Here is a 26,457-nt window from a genome sequence, read left to right on the forward strand (position 1 = left end):
TAAAGGAGCAAGTGTGCGCCTCGTGAGGGGGGAGAACATGGGCCCTCGCACTGGTGTGGTGGGAGCAGACTCAGACTGTTGACTACTCAGGATTTCATCTGCAAACCACACCCTCCGCTTTCCCTTTGGAGGTGTCCCTAATAAAAATACAGTAGGGATGTTAAACAGCTATAAAAGCAATTTCGGCTATACACTGTATAGGGCAGAAATTTGCTATGAAGAGGAAACATTATTGGGGAAAGTTATCCCAACGTGTCTGCTGTCACAAGAAATACTTAAGCCTGACAACAGTATGGACTGGAGCTAGGGTGGGATTTAAACAGTCTGAAGACTGTTCCACCCCCTAACTTAGAATTTATCAAAAAATCTAAGTTTGAACTGCAGATGGCCCTACTGCCTGGTCTGCTACAATTTATATAATGCAGATTGTGGACAATTTATGGCCATAACACAACACCAAAGAAAAGTGACTTTTCTTACTGTTAACCAAAGTAGAGTGGCATGCCACACAAACACGACCCTCCTTTCCATCGAGGTGTGTGAGCTTGAACTTGAGATTGGAGCACAATGCACAGAAAACCTGAACACAAACATCATTATTTATAAAAACACAAATTTATAAAGGCCAGCAGAAACTGCATGCTGTTTATGTGCAATTAAACGTCAGGAACCATGTTTCCTCACCTTCCCACAGGCGCGGCAGTGATGCCTCCTCTTGGTGAAGGTGAAGCGGACCCCACACCTCATGCACACCTGAGCCTGGGCATCTGGGATCCACACAGGGGCCACCTCTCCCAGAACCGAGCTGCGGTCCCTGGACAGAATGCCAACAGGACTAGGCTGCCGAGAATCATTATCAGGGTCCTGCAGAGAGGCTGCTGTGTGCCCCTCGGCGGACCCATCCCCACACTCTTCTGGATCACTACATGATGTCCCTTGGCTTCCTCTGGTATCTTCAGCATTTGGATCACACTGCTCCAGTCTGGTCTCCTCCAGCTCTTTCTCCTCAACCACAGAGTCCTCTTTAGAAATCACCTTCTGGGGCTCCTTCTCCCCATCCTCCTCCTCTGGCCAAGCAGCTTCAGCAGGACTCAGCACCAGGGGGCTGGCAGCCTCTCCAAATCCCTCCTCAGACCAAGTGGAAATAGATGTGATGGTGCAGCTCCCCTCCTCCAGCTGTTTGAGCACCTTCTGGGGTTTGGTCTGCAGTGGAGAGGGTGAAGGCGTCTTGGCCGGAGGGTCACATGTTTTCGGATCCTGGGTTCCCTCTCTTGGAACGTCTGTAGCAGTTTTAGAAGGAGACTCTGGCGTTCCTGATTTGAGTGCATCTTCATCTTTGAGCACAAGCAGGCAAGGCCTATTGAGCCAGTGCTGCTTTGTGTCTTGGAGAGATGGATGGTCTCCTTCATCTGTTTCATAAAAATCATAATTACACGCACAGTCACACATGCCATACATTAATAATAGTGTATTAGGGGGATAGCTGTATTCACACACACTAAGTGGCCATTTAAAAGAACATGCTGATCCATGACTTCACCTCACAGCTTTCAATCATGACCACAGACAGTTTTTCATTAGTGCACAACTGTCCTTGAGAGGTGGAAACCAATTGATCTCATATACATTAAGGTCTAAGCTATTATCAATGTGCACAGTCTAGAAACATTGCACAAGGTCTCTTCAACCATGCACCACAGCTCACAGTTAACTCAGGTCAATGTGCTTTATATCAATGGTATACAGTAAATTATTCAATGTCAAGGTCAATCAATGGCAGCAAACTGTGATGTGCAGTCCAGCTGAAACAATCTGCATGTGAACAGTCAATGTTTTCGATCCTGGTCCCTCTCTTGGAATAGTGTCTGTGATCTTTGAGCACAAGCAAAGCCTATGAAGTGCTGTGTCTGTGAGAGATGGATGTCTCCTTCATCTGTTTCAAAAATACACGCACAGTCACACATGCCATACATTTAATAGTGTATTAGGGGATAGCTTCACACACACTAATTGAACATGACTGACTTCACCTCACACTTTGCATGACCACAGACAGTTTTTATACTGTCCTTGAGAGGTGGAAACCAATTCTGTAGTCTAAGCTATTTCAATGTGCACTTGTATAGTCAAAATAGAAATATATTACACAAGGTCTCTGGATAACCAAAACTGTTGTAGCAAAATGTGATTTATGTGTTCACTGTGCTACATATTGTAGTCTATACTTTCTCTCTATATATATATATATATATATATATATATATATATATATATATATATATATATATATATATATATATATATATATATATATATATATATAACATATAGCTACGGTCTATTTTCATTATGATAAATTACCTATATGTACTATGCCTTTTCTGTTGACTGGGACAGCATGTCATTGTAAACAGTGCTGTATGAAATTAATCTTCTGAATTAAAATCCAATTACTGTTGTTTCAACACCCTTCATGGGGTTTTGCCTACGAATGGTTGTCACGTAACATAACCATTACTGTAAATTAGCGGGACGCCACGCAAAGGGAGCTAATAGCCTTCCCATGGCATTTCATTGAGCGGCACATCCAAGTGATTCATGAATACCCATGACTCAGGAGTGCACGCCATCTCCGGACGAATGCTTCAGCTTCTGTCCATTCTACTAGCCGCATTACAAATTCAAACACATTTTCTCAGGTATCTCTGTGGTGCATTTTTGCTGCGGTCATATAACACTGGAATGAATAAAATAATTATTTCTGCACGAGTTGAAGCTCGCTTCACGGGACAGTGACGCAGTCGTCAACACACGTGCACTTGTTTAACGGCCAGCTCGGCCGGTGGCAATGCGACACTCAGTCGGACCCTTACATCACCCAAACCACAGCTTCATATGTGACCGGACCAATGGACACCGTGTACAGCCTTGTGCACATCGACACGCGCGCACACGGGCTTGACATAGGATGCGGTGTATACGCGGCGCAACTGCTGCTTCAGCATTTTCAGTGACAACATCCCGTCACGCAGGCAGTGAATGAGCGAGTGGTAAAGCATCTCCGCCCTGATAACGTTACTCGTGTCTTACCTTCTGTTATGGCTCCCAGCAGACTTTCGTTCTCATCATCCCGCGGACTGAAAAACTTCAGCATTTTCCCTTCGCTCCGTGAGTCAGAGCGCTGGGCTTTGCTCACGATCGAAACGCGGGATGATTTGCCTCTCTGCCCCCCTTTCTGCCCCCCTCTCTGATCTCCTCCTCTCTCTGCGGCTCTTTGAAGAAACTCAAGAGGTGTGCACTAATGTCCCTCCCCAGTTTGCTTTCTACAGCCCGCAGGACCCCGCGTGAGCCAAGACCACAGAGCAGCGGTGCCAGAAAAAAAAAAAAAACGCCCCCAATTCACCGCAGGACTTCAACTTCAGATATGCATAGACATATTTAATAGGTGGTGTAGCCTATTTTAGTGCAACATATTATAAACAAAAAGGATTAACACAATTTCCACACCAAAGAACCACATCATCACCATCTAAAATGTTAATCACCTTTATTGGTTTAAAAAACAAAAACGTATTAAGACTAGCGATGATAATCACAGGAATCCTGGACATAGCTGACGATGTATATGTTGTAGGGAGTTGACCACATATTTGAAGAGTAATCTGTTTTACACTGTCAGCCCAGAATCCAGAGGGAATTGTTAATGTCTCCAGTTTCAGAGGAGAATGAGTCTTGTTTCATTGCAGTCTGTTAAAGCAAATCAAACCCACTTGTGTCAGTTGGCTTCGTTCTTGGATGCCTCGTCAAAGTTCTCCACCAGGTCTGTAAATAAAAAGCAAAGGTTCTTTCAAATAATTTCTTTAGTTTTAGTGTGAATCAATTTCAAATTGCACTGCTAGACACCTTACCTGGAACGTCATCATCCTCTTCCTCTATGTCTTCTGGTTTGGGGGCCTTACTGTCGAGAGCTATGACATCAAGAAAAAGAAAACAAAGCTTATAGAATATAGAAAAATAACTACTGACCATCTTTCTATCTTTCCTCCTGGCAACTATGAAGGCTTGTGATATGCATTATTACTGCTGATTTATATATTTACAGTGAGGTGACAGTTTATTGATAAACATTTTTAAAAAAACAAATTGTTCTAGTGGCATTGCATTTCTCTTAACATTTATCTTATCTTAATCTTGTGTTGACAGGGGTCACCTCTGGTTGATCATAATGATTATGGGACAGTTGACTAAACCGTCACCTATCTAAAAGACAAACAGATTTAACAGCACTCACTATTTAACAAAATAATTCATATATTATAAATTATATCAATCTTGTTTTGTCTCATTTCGTGGGATTAGTATCTCATCCCAACACTCACTCTATATAATAGTGAGGTACTAGACAGACATGATGGACACCGGACAGAGTTCTTGGGCTCTTCAAATGTTTAAAATCCTGTCCCTTCGCTTCCTTCAAGGAGACATTATACTGCTACTACTTTACTTTTATCAGCTTTTAGTCATGTTATAATTGGGTTTCTTCATTATTAGTTTACTCAAAGTACATTTGTGTTTGGATAAATTAATGCCTGTTTGAGTAATCCTGTATTGTCCTGCATTCAAGGCTTGAGTGCTCAGAAAATTGCTGTTTTGACCTACTCCTTATCTCAATCCTCATTTACTTGCCTCTATTCAAAAATAATTCAGACTTCAGTTCACACATGTAGGGTTGTTTCTATGATAATTTTTTTGAGTCCTCAGTCAAATGTCAGTCCACACACTGTATAAATCATGGTTTCACGCACCTTGGCGGGGGAACTGTTCAGCGAGCTTGCGTAAGCTGCTGAGACTGTCTGCTCCGAGCTGACTGAGGATCCCAGGCAGCATCTCCGTCAGCTGCTTGGTCTCAGCATGGCCTGTGATGGCAAACGTGTTTGCAGACAAAGACGCCTGCACTTTGGGGTTGTTAAAGTGAATAACAGTCCCATCATCCTTTATCATGTTCACCTGAAAGATGTATTAAAAATATAAATGTTCAGAGAAAATTGCCAAAGTTTTTTTTTTTTTTTTTTTTCATTAAAACCATGATCTTGTTTTCTGTGAATTGTGTTCAACTTGTGTGTTTGTATTTTCTATAGAAACATAAGTACTACAGAAATATAAGTACTACATAACTGACCACTTAAAAAAATCTCTAAACATGACACCTTTTAATGGTTTGCATATAAAGATGTAATTACTAGTAGAATGATAAAAAAATAAAATATCTTGAGTTTACTCAATCCTTCCATACCATTTACCTCCTCAATCCCCGCTATATTATTGACAGCCAGCTTCTTCAGTGAACTTTGAAGTTTTTTGTCATCAGCTGTTGCTGTTCTGTGCACCACCTTCTTCTTTCTGCGCGCTGACCCCTGTGAAAAAGACAATAAACTAGTTAAAGCTTTAAGCTGGATATTACTCTAAATGTAAACTGTTTATAAAGGCTCATGCCAAATTGTGCATTATTTAAAGTTCACCTTGATATATTTTCATGAAATACATCAGGCCTACAGCCTGTTTCTATACTGCTATTAAAATCTGATAAATTGTTATTAGTTATAATATCATTACCTCTTAAGTCAAAACATGTTAAAGGTAAATTACATTTTTAAATAATCAATCAGTCCTAAGTTTGGCACATGACAATTCGATCCCTTACCTTCCCACCTATCCGAACCTGGGCTTGAAGCTTAGCCAATTTCTCCTGATTCATGTTGTAACCTGCAAATAAGAATTGTAGAACATACTTGAAGTGAAATATATCAGGAACTGTGAAAAACAGCACACTACTTCCTACATGAGGAACGTGTTTCATCAATACAGTGGCAAACACACTGACTGCTTCTAAATATAAAGGTAGATCGCGCTAATCTAATGCAGTGTGTAGTTGGACGGAGGCTGTGTTTTTGGTTAGCAGCTGTCCAGATGAAAACACTGAGGCCGCTCAGAAAACTCTCACGGCCTGTCCCAGCCGCAAAGCGTCACACAGCTTCACCACCTCCGCGCACCGACCACCCTAAAGCCTCCAGCCACTTCACACGCCCCACAAATGAATGTCTTTGCTGCCAAACCTGCTCAAATGTCCACAGAGACATGCGGCACTGAAAGATGGAGGTCTGAGAGCCGATTACGTCACTCACGTACGGAGCTTCTCTTCCGCATTGACATCACTGCGGCTCACTGCTGCCACCCACTGGACACGAAGGGTTCAACAAAAACACCAGAGACTTTCTATTGTAAAGAGATGTTCTCAATTTCTTATTTACTATCTTGGGTTATTTTATCCAGTTACATTCTGTTTAATGTAATTATATAATATTCTAGTCTAATGCCCTACTTTAAAATAATCTGTGGTCTATTTCTTGATAACCTGGAGTATTGTTTCATTTGACAGGAAAGTTTTAATGTAGGGTATACAACCTTACTTATTTCCCATTGGAGAAAGAAACACAAAAGATAATTTCACAAAACTGCATTATACTAGGCTATAGGCTATGCTGTTATTTTTCTTTTACAAGTCATAATACACAAACAGCTTAAACAACTACAGTATTGTCACACAAAACAATTTGTTCAAAAATACAGATGTAGAGGTCCCACATTATGCAGTGCAACTTGTCATTTCACATTGAACTAAAAAACAGCATAGTTTATGTTTCTACACAAACATAACCAAATAAACAGTGCATTCACATGGACAGTCAAGAGTGTTTTAGGAGATGGATTTAATCATAGTGTCATTCAAAGGTGCCTTTCTCAGACCCTGGATGGGGCTGAGCCCTGAATGACTGGTTTTCACTGAACTGCGCTGCACACTGCTCTGCCACAACTGTAGTTCTGAAGACCTCACAGTCCACATACTGTGCACCAACATGAAAAGTTTCCTCAGGACAGACTTCCGCAGCAGGATGTACACCCAAGGGTCCAGGATCTGGTTCCACGTGGCCATCCGCACGGCCATCAGCAGATTGTGAGTCTCTGGCTCCTGCCTGCTTGTAATACTCAGCACAACGATACAGACCTGGACATCACAGAGCAGTGGAACAATCAGACAAGCTACATTTTCTTAATGAAGCGGCTTATTATTGTGTATTTGTTTTCATGTGCATGTCTATAGTCACTGCAGTATTTACTGCTCCACACACTGATCAGTATGCTGTAATACTTTCTTTTATTAATTGTTTGTGAGTATTTCTTGTTGTTTTTATCTAATGTTTGCCTTGTGTATCTTGTAATCCACTATACCACATAAATGTAAGACTAATCATGGATAAAATTCACAATAGATAAATCATCTTCACATCACAGTAACTAGTGCAACAGGAAACCTCTGCAAGCTCTGCATTTCCAAATAATAATACATACATACATTCCAGCCATTTTACACCTGCTGACACATACACCATTAAACCAGACAGATAAGTAAAGATAATATTATTATCTGATGTGTTCTGACAAAGTCATGTCGTCCAGTGAAGGCTCTACAACTGTGATAATAAACTGTATTTATGGTAATACTTAAGTTTGCAATCAACTGGGACAGGAGCTTATAACTGAACAAAGTCTTTCCTCTGTGACTGTCTTCATTGTTTAATTACAGAGTGTACAATGATATAATGCTCACCAGCAGTGGGCCCCAGCACACACAGGACACCAGCATGATAGCGAGCAATTGGCAGATCATCTCCAGGTGGTAGGACGTGCTCCTGGAGAGGTGTCTGCGCCTCAAGCGGGACTGCAGCAGGGTGCCGCTGGTGAAAGTGTTACACACTATGGAGAGAAGCAGAGCCAACAAGCCCAGACCAGAGAAGAGCAGAGGCAGCAGCACGTCTAGCCAGTCCTGGGGCTGCTCCATGTGGAAGAAGCACCAGCTCCTGGAGCTCTGCACACTGTACGGTCTCCTCAGCAGCACTGGCAGCACTGCCACTAGAGCGGGTAGCAGCCAGCTCAGCCCCAGCAGCCTCTTCATGTGGTGGGCTGCCACTGCTGTGGAGTGGAACAGTGGCCGGGTCACCCCAATGCAGCGCTCCACAGCCATAAGGCTCCCCAGGAACAGAGGGCTCAGGCCAAAGAACACCATACAGGCTCCAAACACACTGCACAGGACACGGTGGGGATCAAACACGTCCCACATCTTCTGAGAGCTGTAGACAAAGAGCACCAAGCCCCCAATGATGACATGCCCAAGCAAATCAGTGATGACCAAACTGCTGGCAAACAGGAGGAAGGAAGCCCTGGTCTAGTGTGCACTCGTTTGTAAGACCTGAACAGAATGAAGAGGGCCAGGCTGTTGGACAGGATCCCCACACTCATAGAGATGACTGAGGTGGTGACGGACAGCTCAGGGGAGGCGCAGGTGCTGTTAGCTTTCATCTCTGCTCTGCAGCTTGACCCTGTGCTCCCATTGACCAGCATACTCTAGTCACATAAACAAGCAGTACACACAGGGGCTCATTAAAACTGCACAAAATGCCAAAAGGTCCCAATTTTACACCCCTCAGAACAACATTGGCTCCATACATCGGTAAAATTGACTGTAAAGAAAGTTCCAATGGATTTCCTTACCTCTTTGTGAGTTCTTAAATCCTTCTTGTACCACATGCCCAAATCCATTTCCTCTTAGTTGTCAAGTATCCACAAATAATGATGTTGTTGGTCTGGTGGTGGATCAATATCATAACACTATAATATTCCTTTGAAAGCCCCGATGTGGCACCTCTCCTGTGCTGGAGCCAACTGTAAGTGAGAGAAGGACGAGCTGCAGCATCAATATAACACAGCCCACCTCAGTGGCTGTCCACTTATATCAAATCAGACAAAGACTTATTCAGATATTTGACACTTAACAAAAAAATTTAACAAAACTTTATAACACATTTTTATTTTTGCCATTGCAATTTACTATCTTTTATGCTGTCAGTCACTTGCAAATAACTTAATTCTTTATGTTTATCATACTTTATGTTACATCGTTTTAATTAAATACTTGATGGTGATGTCGTTTGTGTTCCACTCATGTGGTGAACTTTAATGAATAAGAAATTCCAGTGCTTTGACAGTGGTTGTTTTCAAAGATTGTTTGGCAACACTGAACAGTCTAAATATAAGGTATGACAAAATTGTTCACAGATGCCCTTGTGTGAATGCTTACAAATATAAAGACTAAATTGCGAAAAAGCACTTGTCTTTGTTTGGTCTGAATGAGGTTAATAAAGTTAACAGTAAAACTGTTATCAAAGTTTTACCAATGTTGGATTTACTGTTTGTTCATATAATTTACAGCAAATAGTAAAATGTATTTGATTATTTCCAAACATGTTTTGTAGCTTCACAATTGTTGCTGTTCATGCAGTAGAATGTCTCTTCCCTTAAAACAGCATGTTCGTTCCACTTCATCAAGAACAAGCTGGAGCTCAGAGGCACTCATTAAACCAGTGACACCCCACACTAGATTAGTACATCTACATTTTATTTGTGCCACGAATCAAAGAACACAGAAGGAAAAAACAAATAATAATAATCTTATGAACACTTACCAAATACGCCCTGTCCATTATTAACACAATAATTTCACCATTAAAAACTGCATTAGAGTCTCGATAACTATTACTAACTAACTATTACTGATGCAAGTTCATTGTTCAGTGTTCAGTGTTCAGTAAAGCTTCCAGTAGGAGCTGTCAAGTATAGGAATACGATAAATGCCCTAACAGCAAAAAGGGTATCTCAGCGGTGTGCTTCTCTCAGTGTCAAAGAGAAAGATACATACAGAAACATTACTCTTTGTATCTAGCACCGCATGGGTCAAAGGGGTAACTGCTGTGTGGCCAGTGTTTTTAATCCATTACGCCAACATTATACCATATAGCACAAAAATGCAGTAGTATAAATGTCAAAGCTTAGACAGCACAGAAACTAGCCACACATATTTCTCACTTTCCTCTGTAATTCTTTCTTAACACCTCCACATGTTGGTTAATGGTGACTTATTTCTATCTATACTTGGAAATCTAAAAGCAGGTGACATTACAGCTGGACGTGTGGTGTCAGAGCTGCCCCAAGTAATGACAGAGACAATGACTCAGAGTTCAGACATGGAGCACAATCACGTTTTGTTAGCCACCGCAAAATGGGCTAGCCTGAAGCCAACAGTAGATTGAGTAAGATGGGAAAATCACCTATAATGCAGGCTCTTTTGCTGAGACTTCCTCCATCTATAATCACTATCAGGCCAAGACTCAGGGCTGCACATGTAAGCTTCTGCCACTCCTGTTTTCTCAAAGGCTCTCTGACCAAAGTGCTTTTAGGACATTTTCACTGAAGCTGAACTTTTACATTACAGTGGAAAGTCATAAAATGAATTACTGGAAGTCCAACCAAGCATGGTTTCTTATGCCTTAAAGTTACATGGAACCATGTATCATCTTACATAGATTGTATTTAGAATGACTTCCCTGAAACTGATTTTAAAGTGTGGTTTCACAAATGGTGGTGGACCAAAGTTTGCAATGAAATTAAAGAGTTTATTTGGGCTTTCTCCTCTTTAACCTTTGTGCCAAGATTATTCTAAGCAATAAATTATAGATAACCTTTAAAGGCAAGTAATGTCTGAAGCAATCACCTCAAAATGTGTAAATAAAAATTAAAATAAAACATGAGTAGTATATACAGGCCAATATAAGGTTAGCTTTTCCAAATTCACTTGTCAAACTTAGAATTTTACAGGTGCTTTGTGTAACTTTTCTGGTGGAGGATCCATCACCAGCTTGTTCCTATGGATACGTCATATGACATATGTCACTGCTCCGCGTGGAATGTTCTACAGCATGACATTAAACAATTCTGCCTTACATTTATTAAAATACAGGTGGTAAATATCCAGAAAAACAGGCATATCCAAAAAAACAGGCATTCAGGCTGTGAGCAGGGTTGCCTGTCCACAGATCTGACCTGTAACTTGGTCCGGTTGGTCTCCATTAAGATAGAAATGTTTAATACCATACTGTGAAACATTCCAGATAAAGCAATAACATCTCCATGGAGAAAAGCATTTGATGGACAGTTCACCAGAAAAGTTACAGTTAAAACTGTGCATGAGTTAGCATGTCTGATGGGGAATGTGTGTGAATGGCTGTAACAAACCTGCACCTGAGCCCCGGTTGTGTTAAACATGGCAACTTACCACAGAAAATGAATGACTACATCCAATGTAATACTCTGAATATGCTTAAAATCTGTGAGCATTTTGCTTTTGTTCATGGTGGTTTCATAGCCTGATTTAGGGCAAATACACTACTACTGCTACTATCTTTTTCTTACATTCAAATTACCCCCTAACTTGGGTACTTTATCTGTTTATTTTATAGTATTTTACTAGTATATTTTCTTACTTGAATTGTATTTGTGCTTACAATCATCCAAAGCATCCAAAGTGTAAAGTTTACTACAAACATTTTTTAAAATTACATTTCACCAAAATCTGAAACAAATTTACTTCTATGGTAGTACTCATGCACATTCATGGGTGCTCGTACCCTGGGTGGAAACACTGCACTACATGACAAAAATCTGATGCAGAATCCAGATGATACACGTGTCCAGTAGGTGGTAGCAAAGACTCATTACTGACTTGTATGTTTTCCTTCTTACAGAATAACATTCATGACAAACATCATTAACCAACCTGATTATATTTGATAAAATTGTGGGCCTGTTCATTATTGCTTCCACTACCACTACACCTGCACGCTCCCCCATGGCCTCAACACGTCTTGAGTGTTATAATTACAGTTCAGGATGTACTGTGTCAAAAGGTTTGTGGAGGTGAGACTCTTATCCCAAATGCCACTGCAAAGCACACAGGGAAATTCAGCTTGACAAGAAGCATCTGCAGATGAAAATGAACAAATGAGAGAATTAATGGGAAAGCCTTTATTTAAAAGATGTTAGTTTCAATTTCTTTGGCAAATATATTTTTATTAATAAGAATTCAAATTAAGAAATTAAATTAAAGCATACCAGCATGTTATATAGCAAGAACAACACCATTTAGCATTTGTGTTTCACCATAAGAAATTTAATACGGCTTGATACAGCTAATACATTAATCCCAAATTAGTTCATAAAATGTCTGATTGTCCCTGCCTTTGTATTCCAAGGTCGTCGGTAATAATAATGCGTTACAGATAACAGCTGTGGGGCTCTTTTTACCCCGTCTGTCCTTTGAAGCCTTTACATCGCAACCTTTCTACCTGAAGAGGAGGTAATTGGTTTGCAGAGTGCAGTCCGTGGATCACAGGAGCAGCCAGTGCACTTAGCATGACACCCCGCTCTGCGTGAGAGCGTTACCACATTAACATTCCACCTGAGTACAGGCGCTTCTGCTAAAATCACAAAAGAACACACAAAAGGACAGCAAACAATTAGTTCTTTCTGGTTACAGTGGAGGGGACACGCATGTTCTACCTGTTAATGGTGGTCTAGTCCATTACAGTATCTATCCTGCATTGTAGTGAATCTTTTATAGGGGCAAACCTTACCAACATGAATTTAGTGTCTCTAAATGCAATAATTATGTGATAATAACCAGATTAGTTTTAAGTATGAACCACACATGTTTTTTGAGGGTTACTGTTGACAGCTATGATAATAATGGTGTAGGTGTTTTTTTAACAGTCATCCCTATAGGTAGAGGGTAGCAGCAAATTCTGGTGCTGTGCAGGGTGTGCTGGGGGTTATCGAGGATAGACAGGAGCTTATTTAGGCCCCTCTTCTCAGCCACAGATGTGAGTGAGTCGAGATTTGCACCCATTACAGATCCTGCCTTCCTCAACATCTTATCCAAGCGCACGGCATCCTTTTTCTTGAGGCTTCCTCAGCTCAGCATTGAAGAAGACACTGGAAATAACTGTCTGGTAGAACATCAGCAGGAGCTTCTGGTAGATGTTTAAGGACTTCAGCCTTCTGAGAAAGTACAGCCTGCTCTGTCCCATTCTGTAGACCAAGTCTGTATTCTCAGACCAGTCCAGTCTGTGGTGGAGATGTAAGCCTAAATACTTATAATTCTTTACAACCTCCAAAGTGTCCCCCTCAATGGTCGCAGGCAGCAGCTGTGGCCTAGCCCTCCTTAAGTTCACCACCATCTCCTTTGTCTTTGGAGTGTTCAATTGAAGGTGGTTAGCCGTGCACCAAAACACAAAGTCCTCAATCAGCTGCCTGCATTCCCCTTCGTCACTGTTCCTGATACAGCCCACAGTGCCTGTGTCAGAGTACTTCTGCATGTGGCACTGCTCTGAGTTGTATCTAAAGTTTGACGTATACACGGTAAACAGAACTGGTGGTAGTACAGTCCCCTGTGGAGATTCGCTGCTGCAGACAACAGTGTCAGAGGTGCTGTCCGCCAGTTGGGCATACTGAGGTCTCCCAGTGAGGTAATCTGTAATCCAACTAACCAGAGAAAAATCAACTCCCATCTGGATTAGTTTGTTTTTCAGGAGCAGATGCATTTTTATAGCATATGTGAAACAGAAATATCTATATAAAAAGAAGGAACCCCACAGAAAATAAAACTCTGTCTCCTTTGCCATTTAAACTTTCTTAACTCTTCTATGACTTGACTTCATCCCATTAAATTTCCACAACACTGTTATTGCTCTGTGCATATCTTCTAGGCTGACTGAGAACAGGGTGAACAGCTGTAACAACCACTGTAACAACTCAGTTGTGGCTGTGTATGGCCAAAAGTGTCCACACTCATATTTCACACCGTACTCACACTAAAGAAACCTCAGGATCCAGCAACAACAGCAGTTGATGCAACACTGAATGAACTGTTCCTGACAGCAGAGGGTGCCCACTGTGGCTGGTGGAAGTCTATGCTCTGATTTTGGGCCCAGTTCGAAAAGACCCTCTTCTCAGTGATGAAGTGATGGCTCCATCTCCTGCTCCTCTCATGAGACAGATACATGGAGCACTCCTCTGGCCCTGAGGGCTCATAGTAATGATATGGCACGGAGCGACGCGTGGACGATCTGCAGAGGATAAAGAGAGAGAATAAAACAAACTGTGCTGAGTGCCATGGAGAGGAGGTGTAGAGGCTGAGAAAACAACAGGCTCAGAAGGAACCACTCAGAGACTGAACGAAGACAGACAGAAAGATCAGAAGAACTCAATGCTCTGTGTGTATTATTATTCACAACCACAGCATTAAACCCATTGCCTGCACACAAAGCCCTTTAGTTCATCTAGCAGAACAATAAGACAATTTACATTTAGGACATCACCAATTAAATTACTGAACAGTATTTCTTTCTATTTTTTTTGTAAAGTCACTATGTACTGTTATTACTATTTCACTTCCCTACAGCAACTGTGCTGAAGTAACTGTGCATGAAACCACTACACTGTCTCTCACATGGAAGGCATCATTAAATATGCACAAGACTTTTATGTGGCAACACAAATGTGCTGTCGGCTCTCTCTATATCTCAGACCGGAGCAACAATAGCAACTGTTTGCCCTCTGCACTAAATACAACGGTGACAAAAAGCAAATCTGAGATTCTACGAAAAGAAATAAGGATTAATCAAATAATATTCATGCACTTATAACATGCTATTTAATTTATTGTTTAACTTGATAAGAACATAGTAAATGCATTGGACAAATGTTTAAATTTTGCATGTCTATAGGAGGCTTTTAAAAAAGTTTTAATTAGCTAAAGATATATAAAAGTTGTGACATTTCATAGAGCTTCAAAGTCTTTAAAGTCTTTAAAGTTTTTATTTTCTTAAAATCAAATTAATTAATTTAGTCCCATGATATGGTGCAGTTATTGCATCACTTACTTGCAGTAGTCGGGTGGCACCATGCCGAACACACTGATTCTGTCACACAACTCCAGGGCTGTGACCATGGTGAACCAGCCAGTGCTCAGCCATAAGTTGGATTTTTTCCTGAAATACATTATACAAATTTAATACCTTTTTAAAGAATCACGTTTGTACAGCAGGGTAAATATGAGGGACAGTGACAAAACGAAAGCCTAAAGCATTAGGGCTTAATCCAACTAATCTAATGGTTGTAAAGATAACAATATTAGAGTGCTGCAGTGGATCAAAAACTTACACATACAGGTGCTCATCAAACCGGAAGGGCTTAGATTCTTGTGGAGTGGAAAAAAGGATGGCAGAGGCACTCTGATTTGTGGTGTCTTTATTAATAGTCACACCAACGCATTTCACCTACTTAATCTAATGGTTGTGTTCAAATGTCAAGTTGTCTTTATTGATGAGATAAAAGTTAAGACATTCATAGACTGACAATCTGTACATAAGGACAAGTATCTGGAGTCTTATTACAGTGTGGGCTTGGTATGTGCAAATCCGCCTCCCTTTATAAGGAAGACATTTGTCAACAATCATTTTAAGCCTATTCATTTTGTATGGGGTGTTTCATAGGCTTATTAATCATGTTCAGCTCTAATTCAGTTACCTGTCTATGCCAGTTTCTTTCTTGAATAGCTCATCAAATTTCAGCATCTGAATCCGAGAGATCACGTAGATTTTGAGTGTCGGCATCACTTGCTTCAACAGGCGCAGGTGATTGTAAACATGACCCTTGCCGTCTCTTCTCATGAGGTGACTTGGACCCCAGAAAATAAAGACTGTCTCCAGACTGGAGTTGAACAGCTGCTGCCTATTCCTTAGTACCCTCTGGAGGCTGGAGTGAGCTATTACACGTAGACTGGTGCGCCGGCCAACGTCCCTTTGGTAGCCAAGACTGGGAGCATCATTCATACGAATCACACATTCTGATTGGTCTATTTCTTCACCCATATTTCGGCTGACTAGTTGTCCGGAGCTGGTTACAAGGGCACATGTTTTGCAATGCATCTTCAAGGGCTGAGGAAGTAAAAGAAGCCACAATAAATAACAAAAGCAATTTCTCACATTCAAGGATAGTGAGGGATGTTTTGCCTTTTAATTTTAACCAGTTTCACTCCATCTACATCCAAACACACAAATATTCAACAAGACATATTTATTGAATCAGAGAATGCAAATATTTGACCTCTCTAAAAAATACTGATTGTAGCATGCATTGCAGTTTTGCACCTATACTGTTGGAATCTCTATTGGAGTCTTTTCATATTTATACATCTAATTACATTACCAGTATCCACAATTTTTCTCATAAATGAGTAAATTCAGTTTTTCCCACCAGATAATGACAAAAATGAGATGGACAGATGATTACTTAACTTCACTTTTCATCCTGAAAAAGCTGTTTTAAAGCTGTGGTACTGGCCATATATTTCTTGCATATGAATATCAGTGATGTGCCAAGTTAGAGTTAGTTAGATTTAAATACAGTCTTAATCTTTCAAGGTTTGAAAATCAGGTACTCCAGCTTTAATAGAGTTCAGTATTGGAGATCAAAACTTCACACTCATCATTTGAGGTGTGTGGATGTGATTGTACAGTGCAAGAAAAGAACTGATTGTTTCTCAACCAGTTCAATCATCGATATGCAACACAATAACATTTTCTCCAACAAAAGGCTGCACCTGCCCAGATTTGTATATTTTTACTGCCACAGAATTGGCTGTGGACCTCTCAAGACCCAAGCATATGATAGTAATGACAAAATCTAGACTTCAGTTCAAGTCCTAGTTTTGTATCATATTATGTGGTCTTCGCTAAGTGCAATCACTTAGAACTCAGATAGAGGGTAAGTTTTATTTTGAATACATGAAATGAAATAATCGAAGAGTTAACAGGTCCAGCAGTTCTGCTCCCACTGTATCTCTTGTACAGTTTCAACCTTGATCAATAATGCATGACCTTTAAATCAACACATTTTCTCAGACTATTATATCAGAAAGAGCATTTGCTAAATCTGGTCAGGGCACTTAGATGTTTATGTCCATTAGATTTCAAAGTGCATTAAAATGAGCAGATGAAACAGTTAGCGGCTTTAGCAACACTCCCAGTCGATTACCACCCACAGACCGATACTCGTCATCTCAATCCTGTTTGTACACCTCCCGAAAGAAAGGACGCATCATAATTGCTTTGAGAGTCAAACCCATCATTCAGGACCATATTGCACCAGACATCCTCCAGCCTGCAATACATTCTGTCACTGAGATTGATACACTGTGAACAACTTGGAATGAGGGTTTTTTGAGTTCGTAGGGGAGTAGAGAGGAACTATTTTGTATCTTTTATTAACTATTATTACAGATTGGCCTCTTAAGAATTAAAGGTGAACTATGTAACTTTTTTTTACAGAATTCGCCACCTGTCTGCCTTTATTTTATTTATTTATTTAATATGGACATCACAGTTACATTGGATTCGGCCATGAATATTGTTTTAAGTGTTTTAAGCACAAGTGCTAATTTCCAGCACTTAGTGATGTGGCAATGTTATTCCTTTGCCTGTAATGAAATGTATATAAATTTAATTACCTCCGCCAAGGAGGTTATGTTTTTGCTGGCGTTTGTCTGTTTGTTTGTTTGTTTGTTTGTTTGTCTGTTAGCAACATAACTCAAAAAGTTATGGACCGATTTTGATGAAATTTTCAGGATTTGTTGGAAATGTGAAAAGGAAGAACTGATTTCATTTTGGGGTGATCCGGAAGAAATCCTGGATTCTGGATCACTTTGAAATTTTATTAACATTGTGGTAATGGGGCCAAAAATTTTGTTTCTCAATATCTCGGTTAATTATTGACCAAACCCCATGAAATTTGACTCAGGGATGGACAATGGGATCCTCTTTCATATTCCAAAGGCTGATCCAGGAGACTGCTTTATCACAATTTATATAAAAAATGGGGGTAGTCCTTGGCGGAGGTCTGCGCTCTCTGAGTGCTTTTCTAGTTTATTCTAGTATAGGTGTTTTATTAATAAAATGTCCCAGGTGTCCCCAGATTTGACCTGTAACTTGGCCTGATGGTGTTGCCTGTTTGTCTCCCTGAAGAGTTTTAATGCATTGCTGTGAAACAATCCAGGAAATACAACATCTCCATAGAGACATGAAGATGGCTGAGCTTCTGCCTAAAAGTTACACAGTGTACTTTTAATGTAAAATTTTCAATACGGATCGAGTTCCAGAAATTTTTGACAAAGGCTATAAAAAACAAGCAGTGTAATGTAACAATTAGTAGCAGTAATAACTGCATTGGTAATTGTATACTTTTGACACTCCCCTGAATTAGGTTAACAGATCCGGTAAGAGAAGAAGAAGGTTGGGTGACACTTTAGCTGGTGTTTGATATCAGATCTACATGCTTTACAGAGGACTGAATGTAGCTTTTTTTGATGTTGCACATCACAATGACAAGCTTTTATTGTTAAATTGAACTCAAGACAGGAAGGGGATGAAGGAAACAAGGCTAGTAAAATATAGCATTTGAATCTGTACTTCAAACAATGAGACTGCAGTGGTTTATGTCTGGGACTACGTAATAAGATAACCTGGCTAGGAAAAAATGATGCCGTTAGAAACTCCACTTCTCAATCTATCCCAGAGAAAGAAAAAAAAAACTTGTAGCCAAAGTCAATGTCAAAAGAGAGAGAGGCAAAAACATTTCCTAGCAGCTCTGATTCTGTTAAAGAGGACATATTTTCTTCTAATATGACCTCAAAGAAGACAATACTCCAGGATTCACATTTCAATAATAATAATAATAATAATAATAATAATAATAATAATAATAATAATAATAGTATTGTGCTTTTCCCAGAAGCTCAGAGTCAATTTAAGGTTCCTCCATTCACACCATATTGTAGCAACAGAGGCAGCTCAGAGGGATAGATTGACACAAAACGGCATGAAATTGTTGCACACTGAATTCATCAAGCAGTGCAAGATACTTGGTGGACATCCAAGTGAAACTCTGAATAATAAAACACTCAAATCTCAAATGCAGCTCTCAGATATAACAGCTACCATCTGCTCTTTACTTTCAGTTTTTCCCTTTCCAGCATATAGTCTGTCTGCTGAGGTTTGAATGTTGATGTGACAGAAAGCTTACACTAGATTCCAATTTTATTCATCCAGTTTTGGGACTGGCTCAAAGACAATACTGGCTATAAATTACCATATAATTTTTGAATTGGTCTAAATTTAATCAAGCAAAATGAAGAATATTTTGAGAACGCTATAAAAGGTTTTATAATAGCATCATAGCAGTCCATCAACTATCGCCCTCTCCACTCTGCTGTGTTTACACTGTGTTGTCCAGACAATCTATCAAAACCAAATGAGGGTCAGTTATGCTCATAGATCGTAAATATCTTCTATCTTCTTTATTCGGCCTATGGTTATGCTGCACAGCTTTAATATCAGAGGCAGCGCTACCATAGTGCATAGTGCACAATTCAGTCATTTCTAATTGTAAATTATCAACTTTTTAATCAAGACGTCTAAAGCCCATCCTCCATGTGTAAAAGCGTTTGAAGGAAGATTTTTTGTGTGTGTGTGTGTTAAATAGCAAAGGAAATTAATACTGAAAGCTATTTTTTCAGTTTTCAATAAGACTAAAAGTTTTTTAAAAATTGTGATTTATCAATATGGAAACAAAAATATACTTTTTTGTCAGAATGATTGTTTTATTTCAAGCTTAAGAAAGGAAATGTGACTTTCACGAACTAATTGTTGCAGGAAGGAACATAATTGTCAAGGCCAACACATAAAAAGGAGTGAAGCTGACAGCTGGTGGCATATAATGGTCCTGACTGGTTGAGTTATTTAGAGGGTAAATATTTTTGATCTCTTTTATTGAGGCACTGAATCATAACGAAAATGTACAATAAAGAAAGAGAAATAATTATCTTTTGCACTTAGTTAACTCAAATCTTTCCAGAGCAGTACAAACCTTGGCAATGGCAGAAACTTATCTCATTTGAAGTACTTCATGTCTAAATATTTCATAGCAGCAGCATTAAATATAAATTGGGAAATGGAGTAAAGTGTAGTGAGAAGCCAGAGAGGACACTTCATTTACACTCTGCATTTACAAATTTGCATCTTGTAGAGCCAAATAAGCAAATGGAAAAAAGACATTTCCATTGTATAATATTAACACTTCCCGAAGCTTGGACTTGCTCGTAGAAGCAGCCAAGGACAACATTTAGTATACAAATCAGTTTTCAGAATTCTAGTTTTTAATATACTGTGGCAATGCCTGAAGCTCTAAACCCCCATTTCCAGCATGTCTGATAATGTACACGCCTCTCTGCTTTACATTTATGGAGGGAGAATATTAAACAGGCACAGTTAGTTTTACATATTCATGTTTTAGACATGATCTTCTCAAGAAGCGTGGGCATTACTAGATATACAGTGTTACAGGCTTGTAATGGCAGTTCATGTGCTTGTTATAGTCTTACATACCAGCCTGGTTAGTACTTGGATGGGATACCACTGGGAAAATAAGGTGCCACAGTAGGGCTCCAGTCACGGTAATTGCCGTTGTGTCCTTAGGCAAGACACTTCACCCACATTGCCTAGTATGAAAGTATGAAAGTGGAGTGTGATGATGGTGGTTGGGGGACCAATGGCGCCGATTCGCATGGAAACCGCTCTTCTGTCAGTCTGCCCCAGGACAGCTGTGGCTACAATAGTAGCTTACCATCACAAGATATGGAGTGAATGAATAATGCTAAAAAATGCTCTGTAAAGCGTCTTTGTGACATATGTCTGTGAAAAGCGCTATATAAATAAAGACTTACTTAGTTACTTATATGTTTCCTGATAGCTTCATATTATTCATATTATTTTAATTTTTTTTTATTAATTATTTGTCTGATATATACTTCCATATCAACCACTCATTTGCTATGAGGGCTACAGCTGAACCTATTTGGCTGGAGATGTAAAGTAGCCAGTAAGTGTGTACAGTTTGCATGTGCTCTTGTGGAAACTGTTCACGGTTTATCATGCATGAATACGGCCCAGCCCTGGAACCCACCCAAGATAAGAGATAATTAGACCATAGAGGGAAATCCTGTGATGTTGTTTGGTATAATTTGATATTTACAAAATAAATCAGCAGAGTAGCTTGGATTTTCCTCATGATTCTTACAAGCAGATTTGTTAGGGGTCTTAAAACTTACCTTTCTGTCCAAGATAGCTGTGTATCCCTGAAGCACTGTCACTGGGGGCTTTTCTGGTAGTTCGTTGAGCATTTTCACAGCAGTACCAGGCATCCGGGCTGAACTGTGGGTAGATGTGGCCACTGATGAAGGTGATATGGGTGGTCTGTCACTGTGAATAACTTTGTAGACCAACATCAAGCTGGTCACCATGGTAACGGCGAGGATGCCACTCACTCCCCGGCACTGCGGAGTAATGAGACAGAATATTTGATCAAAATGTGTGTACAATAATAAAGCCAATGCGCATTTAGATCATATGGGTTGGGAGGTCGAAAAGGGGTTGCTGTAATTATAGTTTTAAAGAAGAATAATCACAGCTGCGCTTCCTCATGCCAGACTGCACATGAAATGTCAGATGTAGCTACCACTCACATAAAAACAACACTAACCGTAACAAAAATAGCATTTGGTCAACGCTAGTTCATTCAAAGGAGCACCTCTCGGATTAGCGAACGATAAAACATCACGAATTTAACAATGGGGTCAGAAAACAAGACGCATTCCCAAAGCGCTCCACGAATGATTAATAGGCTATCGACAGAATTGGGCTACATTACCACTTTTATCCGCATCTTGGATCCTTCTGGTTTTCATACACGGCTGGAGGACTCATGGCACAGGGGCCTTCGCAGAATGAGTGGGCTTGGACTTGATCCGTGGAGCAGCAGGATCAGTGACACGAGATGAGACGAAGAGCGCGTTGAGCATCTTTTTCCACAGACCGATCGCTGCTCTACTATCGCTACTATCGCCGCTCTCACACATGCTCCGCTCCTACAGGGACGTCCGCCTCACGCCGCTGCACGCTCCTCATGGTCCTAAACAACCCCACCCACAAAGCCAAGGTTCAACAACACAAAGCCAAGGTTCACCAAGGGTTCAAAACGCTGTGAATTTAGACACATAAGCGGGAAGGTTACTTTTAAAACGTATTCCCCTACAGACTACAGTTTACATACCCCAAAATGTAGTTTGTAACGTAATCCATTAAGGTACTTAAAGTGAGTAACGTAATCTGAATAGTTTGGATTACTTGATATTGCCATTCTTTTTAAAACGACATGAATGCAGCAACCACATCCTGCACAGTGCACACTCTGTTTGTTGTCTTCAAATTGGCTGTTGAGCCCAAGTCTCCATGAACAGGTAATTGTTTTCTGTAGAGGCACAAAGACTAGGATATCTTAACATAAGATGTTTTGCGTGCTTAAAGACAATTAAAAGACCAGTCTTTCCTTAACCATCTTAAAAATATTATTGATAGAGAAATTATTTCTGTATGAGATCACTGCTGTCAAATTATGTCCATCCTACTGTTAGGTGTCATAATGTTTAGACCTAGTTTAGTGCTGGTTTAGACTTGGTTTTAGTTCTAGTTTAGTCCTGGTTTTAGTCCTGGATTTAGTGCTAGTTTAGTCCTGGGTTTAGTCCTGGTTTAGTCCTGGTTTAGCCCAAAATGTGAAAACAGGAATACCGCCATGTAATCCATTTATTTCAGCAAAGTAAATGTAATCCAATTACCACTCATTGAAACAGTAACTGTAAGTGAATACAGTTATACTAATTATGTAACGCCAGTATATATAATCTGTTACTCCCCAACACTGCACATAGGCAATCATCAGGCTAGAGATATTCAATATATTCACTATGCATTGGATTTTAGCTAGCATGGTCAACTGGGTGCTAGACAGGCACAGTCTATGGTGCAAAGTTACCTAAATTATGTAGGCCTATAGGGTGACCAGACCAGTCCCTATTTACCCGGGACAGTCCCGGGTTTTGAGCCCTGTGTCCCCTATCCCAGCAGATTTATACAAAACCAATGATTTGTCTTAGACTTTCACAAACTTTATTGATCCACAATGGAAATTATTTTAGACACAGTAGCTAAAACATCACAATATATAATAACAAAGAGTAAAAAATATAAATGGTAATAATAAATTCTAAATAAGTAGCAAAAATTATAGCAAGAGACATGTGTCAAATAAGGTATAATTATATAAATGTATATGTACAAGTCAAAATAAAATTGAAAAATAAGTAATAAAAAATCAAAAATGTCATATACAAGAGGTCATAGAGAAACAGTGCAATGATGATTAACAGGACATAGAGTTATCTGTTACATAAGGGTGAGTTGTACAGTTGTATGGAGTATGGTATGAATGAAGTCCAGTGTCTCTTACTGTTTGAACGGAGCTGTAGGAGCCTGTTGGAGAATGAGCTCCTCTGTCCCTCTTATAGTCTGATGTAGTGAGTGAACAGGACTGTCCATGATGGAGAGCAGCATTTTTCTATAGTCTTCATTGCTTTAAGTAAAGCAATGTTTGGAGATGACAAAAATCAAGCTTCACCCATTTTATATCAACTCAAACAACTGCTGTCCTAGGGCCTAGTGCTCATGCATATGTCTGCCCATTTGAGGATAGGGCTCAGCCTTTCACATGTCACAATGTAAGGTGTGCTTCTTCTGCAAGTGTCAAACTGGGGTCTTGTTATCTGATAAAGTGGGTTCCTGAGAGGAGCTGTGACTATTTTGCTGAGACGCATGGACATACAGGAGATCTCCTCACAGCTCCTCATGAAAGAGCTGCAGATCTAGTATGTGAGGAGGGGGGCTGGGCACAGTGCGTCCACTTTGGGGTAGTCTGGATGGTTGGGGTTGTTGGTGGTGGGCAGTGGCAGCTGATCAATAGAGGGTGCAAGTGCACTTGCTAACTTGATCCAGATATATATATATATATATATATATATATATATATATATATATATATATATATATATATATATATATATATATATATATATATATATATATATATATAATAAAGTTGTTATTTTGAGATTATGAAGTTTTAAGAAAATTTGACAGTATGTTGCTTCTGCCCATTACTTTACTTTACATTACAGCCCTGAATTTTGTCTTGGGGGCACAGGGTGGGGGCGACATGAATTCAAGTGATTGGTCTTTATAAACATTATCACACACTTCTGACCTATTGTGATTCAGAAGACATAAGCTGCTACAAGGGCGTCTCCAGCAGCATCAGCAAACGTGCTTCCATTTCTGCTCCCAAACTGTACTTCTGCTTTTCAGAAGAATCTGTACTACCAGTACTTGAAATTACATATGTAATGTACACTGTAATTACACATTTATAAATAACAGAATCGCTTGAAGGCCTTTACAGGAGTCATCAACAGAAGAAGCTAATGGTGTTAAAACCAACCAATCTGAAAATGCAACTTAGCTTAGTAGTACATTTACATTACATATAGTACACACGACAAAAGAGGCTTCTCTGAACTGACTGTAAACACCAGCTTACACTGAAAAGAATAGCCAGTAATGACCAAAAGTGTTGTTTTGCAACTTATTTCCCTGATGATTACTTTAAAAAAAGTTGTTGCTACACTAACTTAGCTCACGTTGTCTGCGCTCCAGGCGCACGGGCTGGTCAGGGTCACAGCGGAGACGCCAGTTCTGTCCACTGCACCGCGGTGCTGCCATTGGAATCCACGTCAGATGTTCTGTTTAAATAGAAGGCAGTCCACATGGTGACAGGCTGTAGTGTTAATAACACGCTCTTAAATGCGCGTGTACGTGATTTTGTCGATAGCGGTAACACGGACGTGCTTTTAGGAATAATATATTGTATGAACTCATTACAACTTTACTTGTGCTTTAAACTTTAATTCAACCTGGAGACACTCAGACAGACTCAAAGACAAAGTACTAGTAGTTTATTTATTAAGTTAGCTTTGGCGCTCAGATCCCGGCAGAAGACTTTGTGATGAAGGGCGTGACGGGTAGTACCAGGTAGATTAATAACCACGTTATTTTTGAGAAATGAGAAGGTCATTTACTGAGGCCTATAGATTTCAAGGATAGACTTAAGGGACCCAAAAGCTCTAGAAGAAGATATAAAATTAATGGCTTATTACTGTCACAGATAGGCTAGCTATTGATTATTGTATATTATGTTTTTGGGGGTCACCTGCTTGTCTTATTACAATGCAACGCGTTGCCTGGAATGTTACATAGTATGGCATTAAGTAATCTTTAATTTATTCAATTACAGGAGTTCTTCTTAGTACATAATTATTGGTTTAGTGGAATTTACTAACTTTAACCCATGGAGGAAGATATATAATTACAAACCAACATTTTCACACGTAACATAGTTCCCCTTTAATAGCAAAAAACATTTATTACCAATTTGTCAGCAACCCGAGCACAGCTAACAGTTCCCAGGGGATGCAGAATGTCTGGAAGCTGTAATCCAGTCTGGAGGAGCTGGCTAATGAGAATTACTCATTGGATGACATCAACACTGACATCTCGGTATGGACTATTTATTTTAACGTTTTATATTATGGGGGACTGTGAACCAGACTTGGGGCGGCAGTAGCTCAGTTGGTAGAGCATTGATCTAAAAGGTTGGCGGTTCAAATCCAGCTCTTGATATAAACATCACAGGTTGAGCGGTCAGATCCACTGACCCACAGGTTGGCTGGTGTGATTCCAGCTCCCACAGATGAATGCTGTTGATGTGTCCTTGGGCAAGACACTTAACCCACCTTGCCCACAGTGTCTGTGTACACTGGTAAGTGAATGTGTGTGTGAATGGGTGAGTGGTTCCTTGTTGTAAAGCGCTTTTAGTGCCTTGGTAAATGGTAAATGGTCACATTTTTCTATAGCACTGAAAAATGTGACCATTTACCATTACCATCCAAAAGTAGACTGAGGCAGATTAAAGTTTTTAATAATTGCTGGCAGGAGGTGAGTAACTGGAGCAGTAGGTCCTGGCAGGATCAAGGAACAGAGGTAAATATTGGGAAGGTATTGGCACACAGGCTGTAGAAAAGCAGAATTCTTGATCAAAACAGATTTTTAAAAATGCACTGGAAACAGAATTGCTTAAAAAGTGGTGGCATTTCTCAAACAGAAAATATAACTGTTGTTCGTTGAATGGACTTTAAGCTGTAAGTTTGATATAGCAAGTTTGTAGTTATAATAAAGTTCAGTGTTTCAGGATTTTCATCTGAAATGATGACATAGAATGTGAATGCAGATTTACACTCAAGAGGGGAGTGAAATCACCGAAGCTATCAATATTTGAGCTGTTGTTTAAATTTGTTTAAATTTGCCACATAGTTATGTGTTGCAGCCTAGAAAATTGTTCATAATAATGTATCTTGTTATCATGTAGGCCTATACAGTGGATTAGTTAAATGCT

At 39.8% G+C, this 26,457-nt stretch overlaps 5 protein-coding genes across 6 annotated transcripts in view; all 5 read right to left on the minus strand.

Moving 5' to 3' along the window:
- The window catches only part of LOC129412043 (microtubule-associated serine/threonine-protein kinase 3-like), a 6,024-nt gene extending 2,838 nt beyond the window's left edge, over window positions 1-3,186 (minus strand). Inside the window, exons 1-4 of the mRNA XM_055164790.1 lie at window positions 3,091-3,186; window positions 685-1,409; window positions 481-580; window positions 52-137 (exon numbers count right to left, since the gene is read on the minus strand). Coding sequence (XP_055020765.1) covers window positions 52-137; window positions 481-580; window positions 685-1,409; window positions 3,091-3,154 — 975 coding nt within the window. The 5' untranslated portion in view covers window positions 3,155-3,186. The remainder of the gene's footprint in view (window positions 1-51; window positions 138-480; window positions 581-684; window positions 1,410-3,090) is intronic.
- Window positions 1-26,457, minus strand: part of LOC129412077 (LIM/homeobox protein Lhx8-like) — a 121,888-nt gene that overhangs the window by 69,311 nt on the left and 26,120 nt on the right.
- btf3l4 (basic transcription factor 3-like 4) lies at window positions 3,531-6,230 on the minus strand. Its single transcript, XM_020933179.2, has 6 exons — window positions 6,114-6,230; window positions 5,702-5,763; window positions 5,301-5,414; window positions 4,806-5,007; window positions 3,909-3,968; window positions 3,531-3,822 (listed from the first exon to the last, which is right to left on the minus strand). Exons 2-6 carry the CDS (start codon window positions 5,753-5,755, stop codon window positions 3,776-3,778), a joined length of 477 nt encoding a protein of 158 aa, XP_020788838.1. The 5' UTR covers window positions 5,756-5,763; window positions 6,114-6,230; the 3' UTR covers window positions 3,531-3,775.
- ptgfr (prostaglandin F receptor (FP)) lies at window positions 6,755-12,312 on the minus strand. The gene is given in 6 exon segments (XM_020933243.2): window positions 6,755-7,063; window positions 7,667-8,280; window positions 8,283-8,460; window positions 8,608-8,778; window positions 11,831-11,929; window positions 12,294-12,312. Coding segments are annotated over 4 exon segments (1,149 nt in total). The 5' UTR covers window positions 8,656-8,778; window positions 11,831-11,929; window positions 12,294-12,312.
- LOC110167762 (alpha-N-acetylgalactosaminide alpha-2,6-sialyltransferase 5-like) lies at window positions 11,959-21,978 on the minus strand. 2 transcript variants are annotated; one of them, XM_055165043.1, is made up of 6 exons: window positions 21,769-21,978; window positions 21,170-21,394; window positions 15,535-15,944; window positions 14,889-14,996; window positions 13,817-14,072; window positions 11,959-12,425 (listed from the first exon to the last, which is right to left on the minus strand). In XM_055165043.1, the coding sequence occupies exons 1-5, from the start codon at window positions 21,781-21,783 to the stop codon at window positions 13,829-13,831; spliced, it is 1,002 nt and encodes a 333-aa protein (XP_055021018.1). In that variant the 5' UTR covers window positions 21,784-21,978; the 3' UTR covers window positions 11,959-12,425; window positions 13,817-13,828. The 2 variants fall into 2 exon arrangements, with proteins under 2 accessions (XP_055021018.1, XP_020788799.1); XM_020933140.2 differs by having other exon boundaries at window positions 11,959-14,072.

This window comes from Boleophthalmus pectinirostris, unplaced genomic scaffold, assembly GCF_026225935.1.
Source record: "Boleophthalmus pectinirostris isolate CB_2022bp ecotype Guang Dong unplaced genomic scaffold, ASM2622593v1 HiC_scaffold_7, whole genome shotgun sequence".
Lineage (NCBI taxonomy): Eukaryota > Metazoa > Chordata > Actinopteri > Gobiiformes > Gobiidae > Boleophthalmus > Boleophthalmus pectinirostris.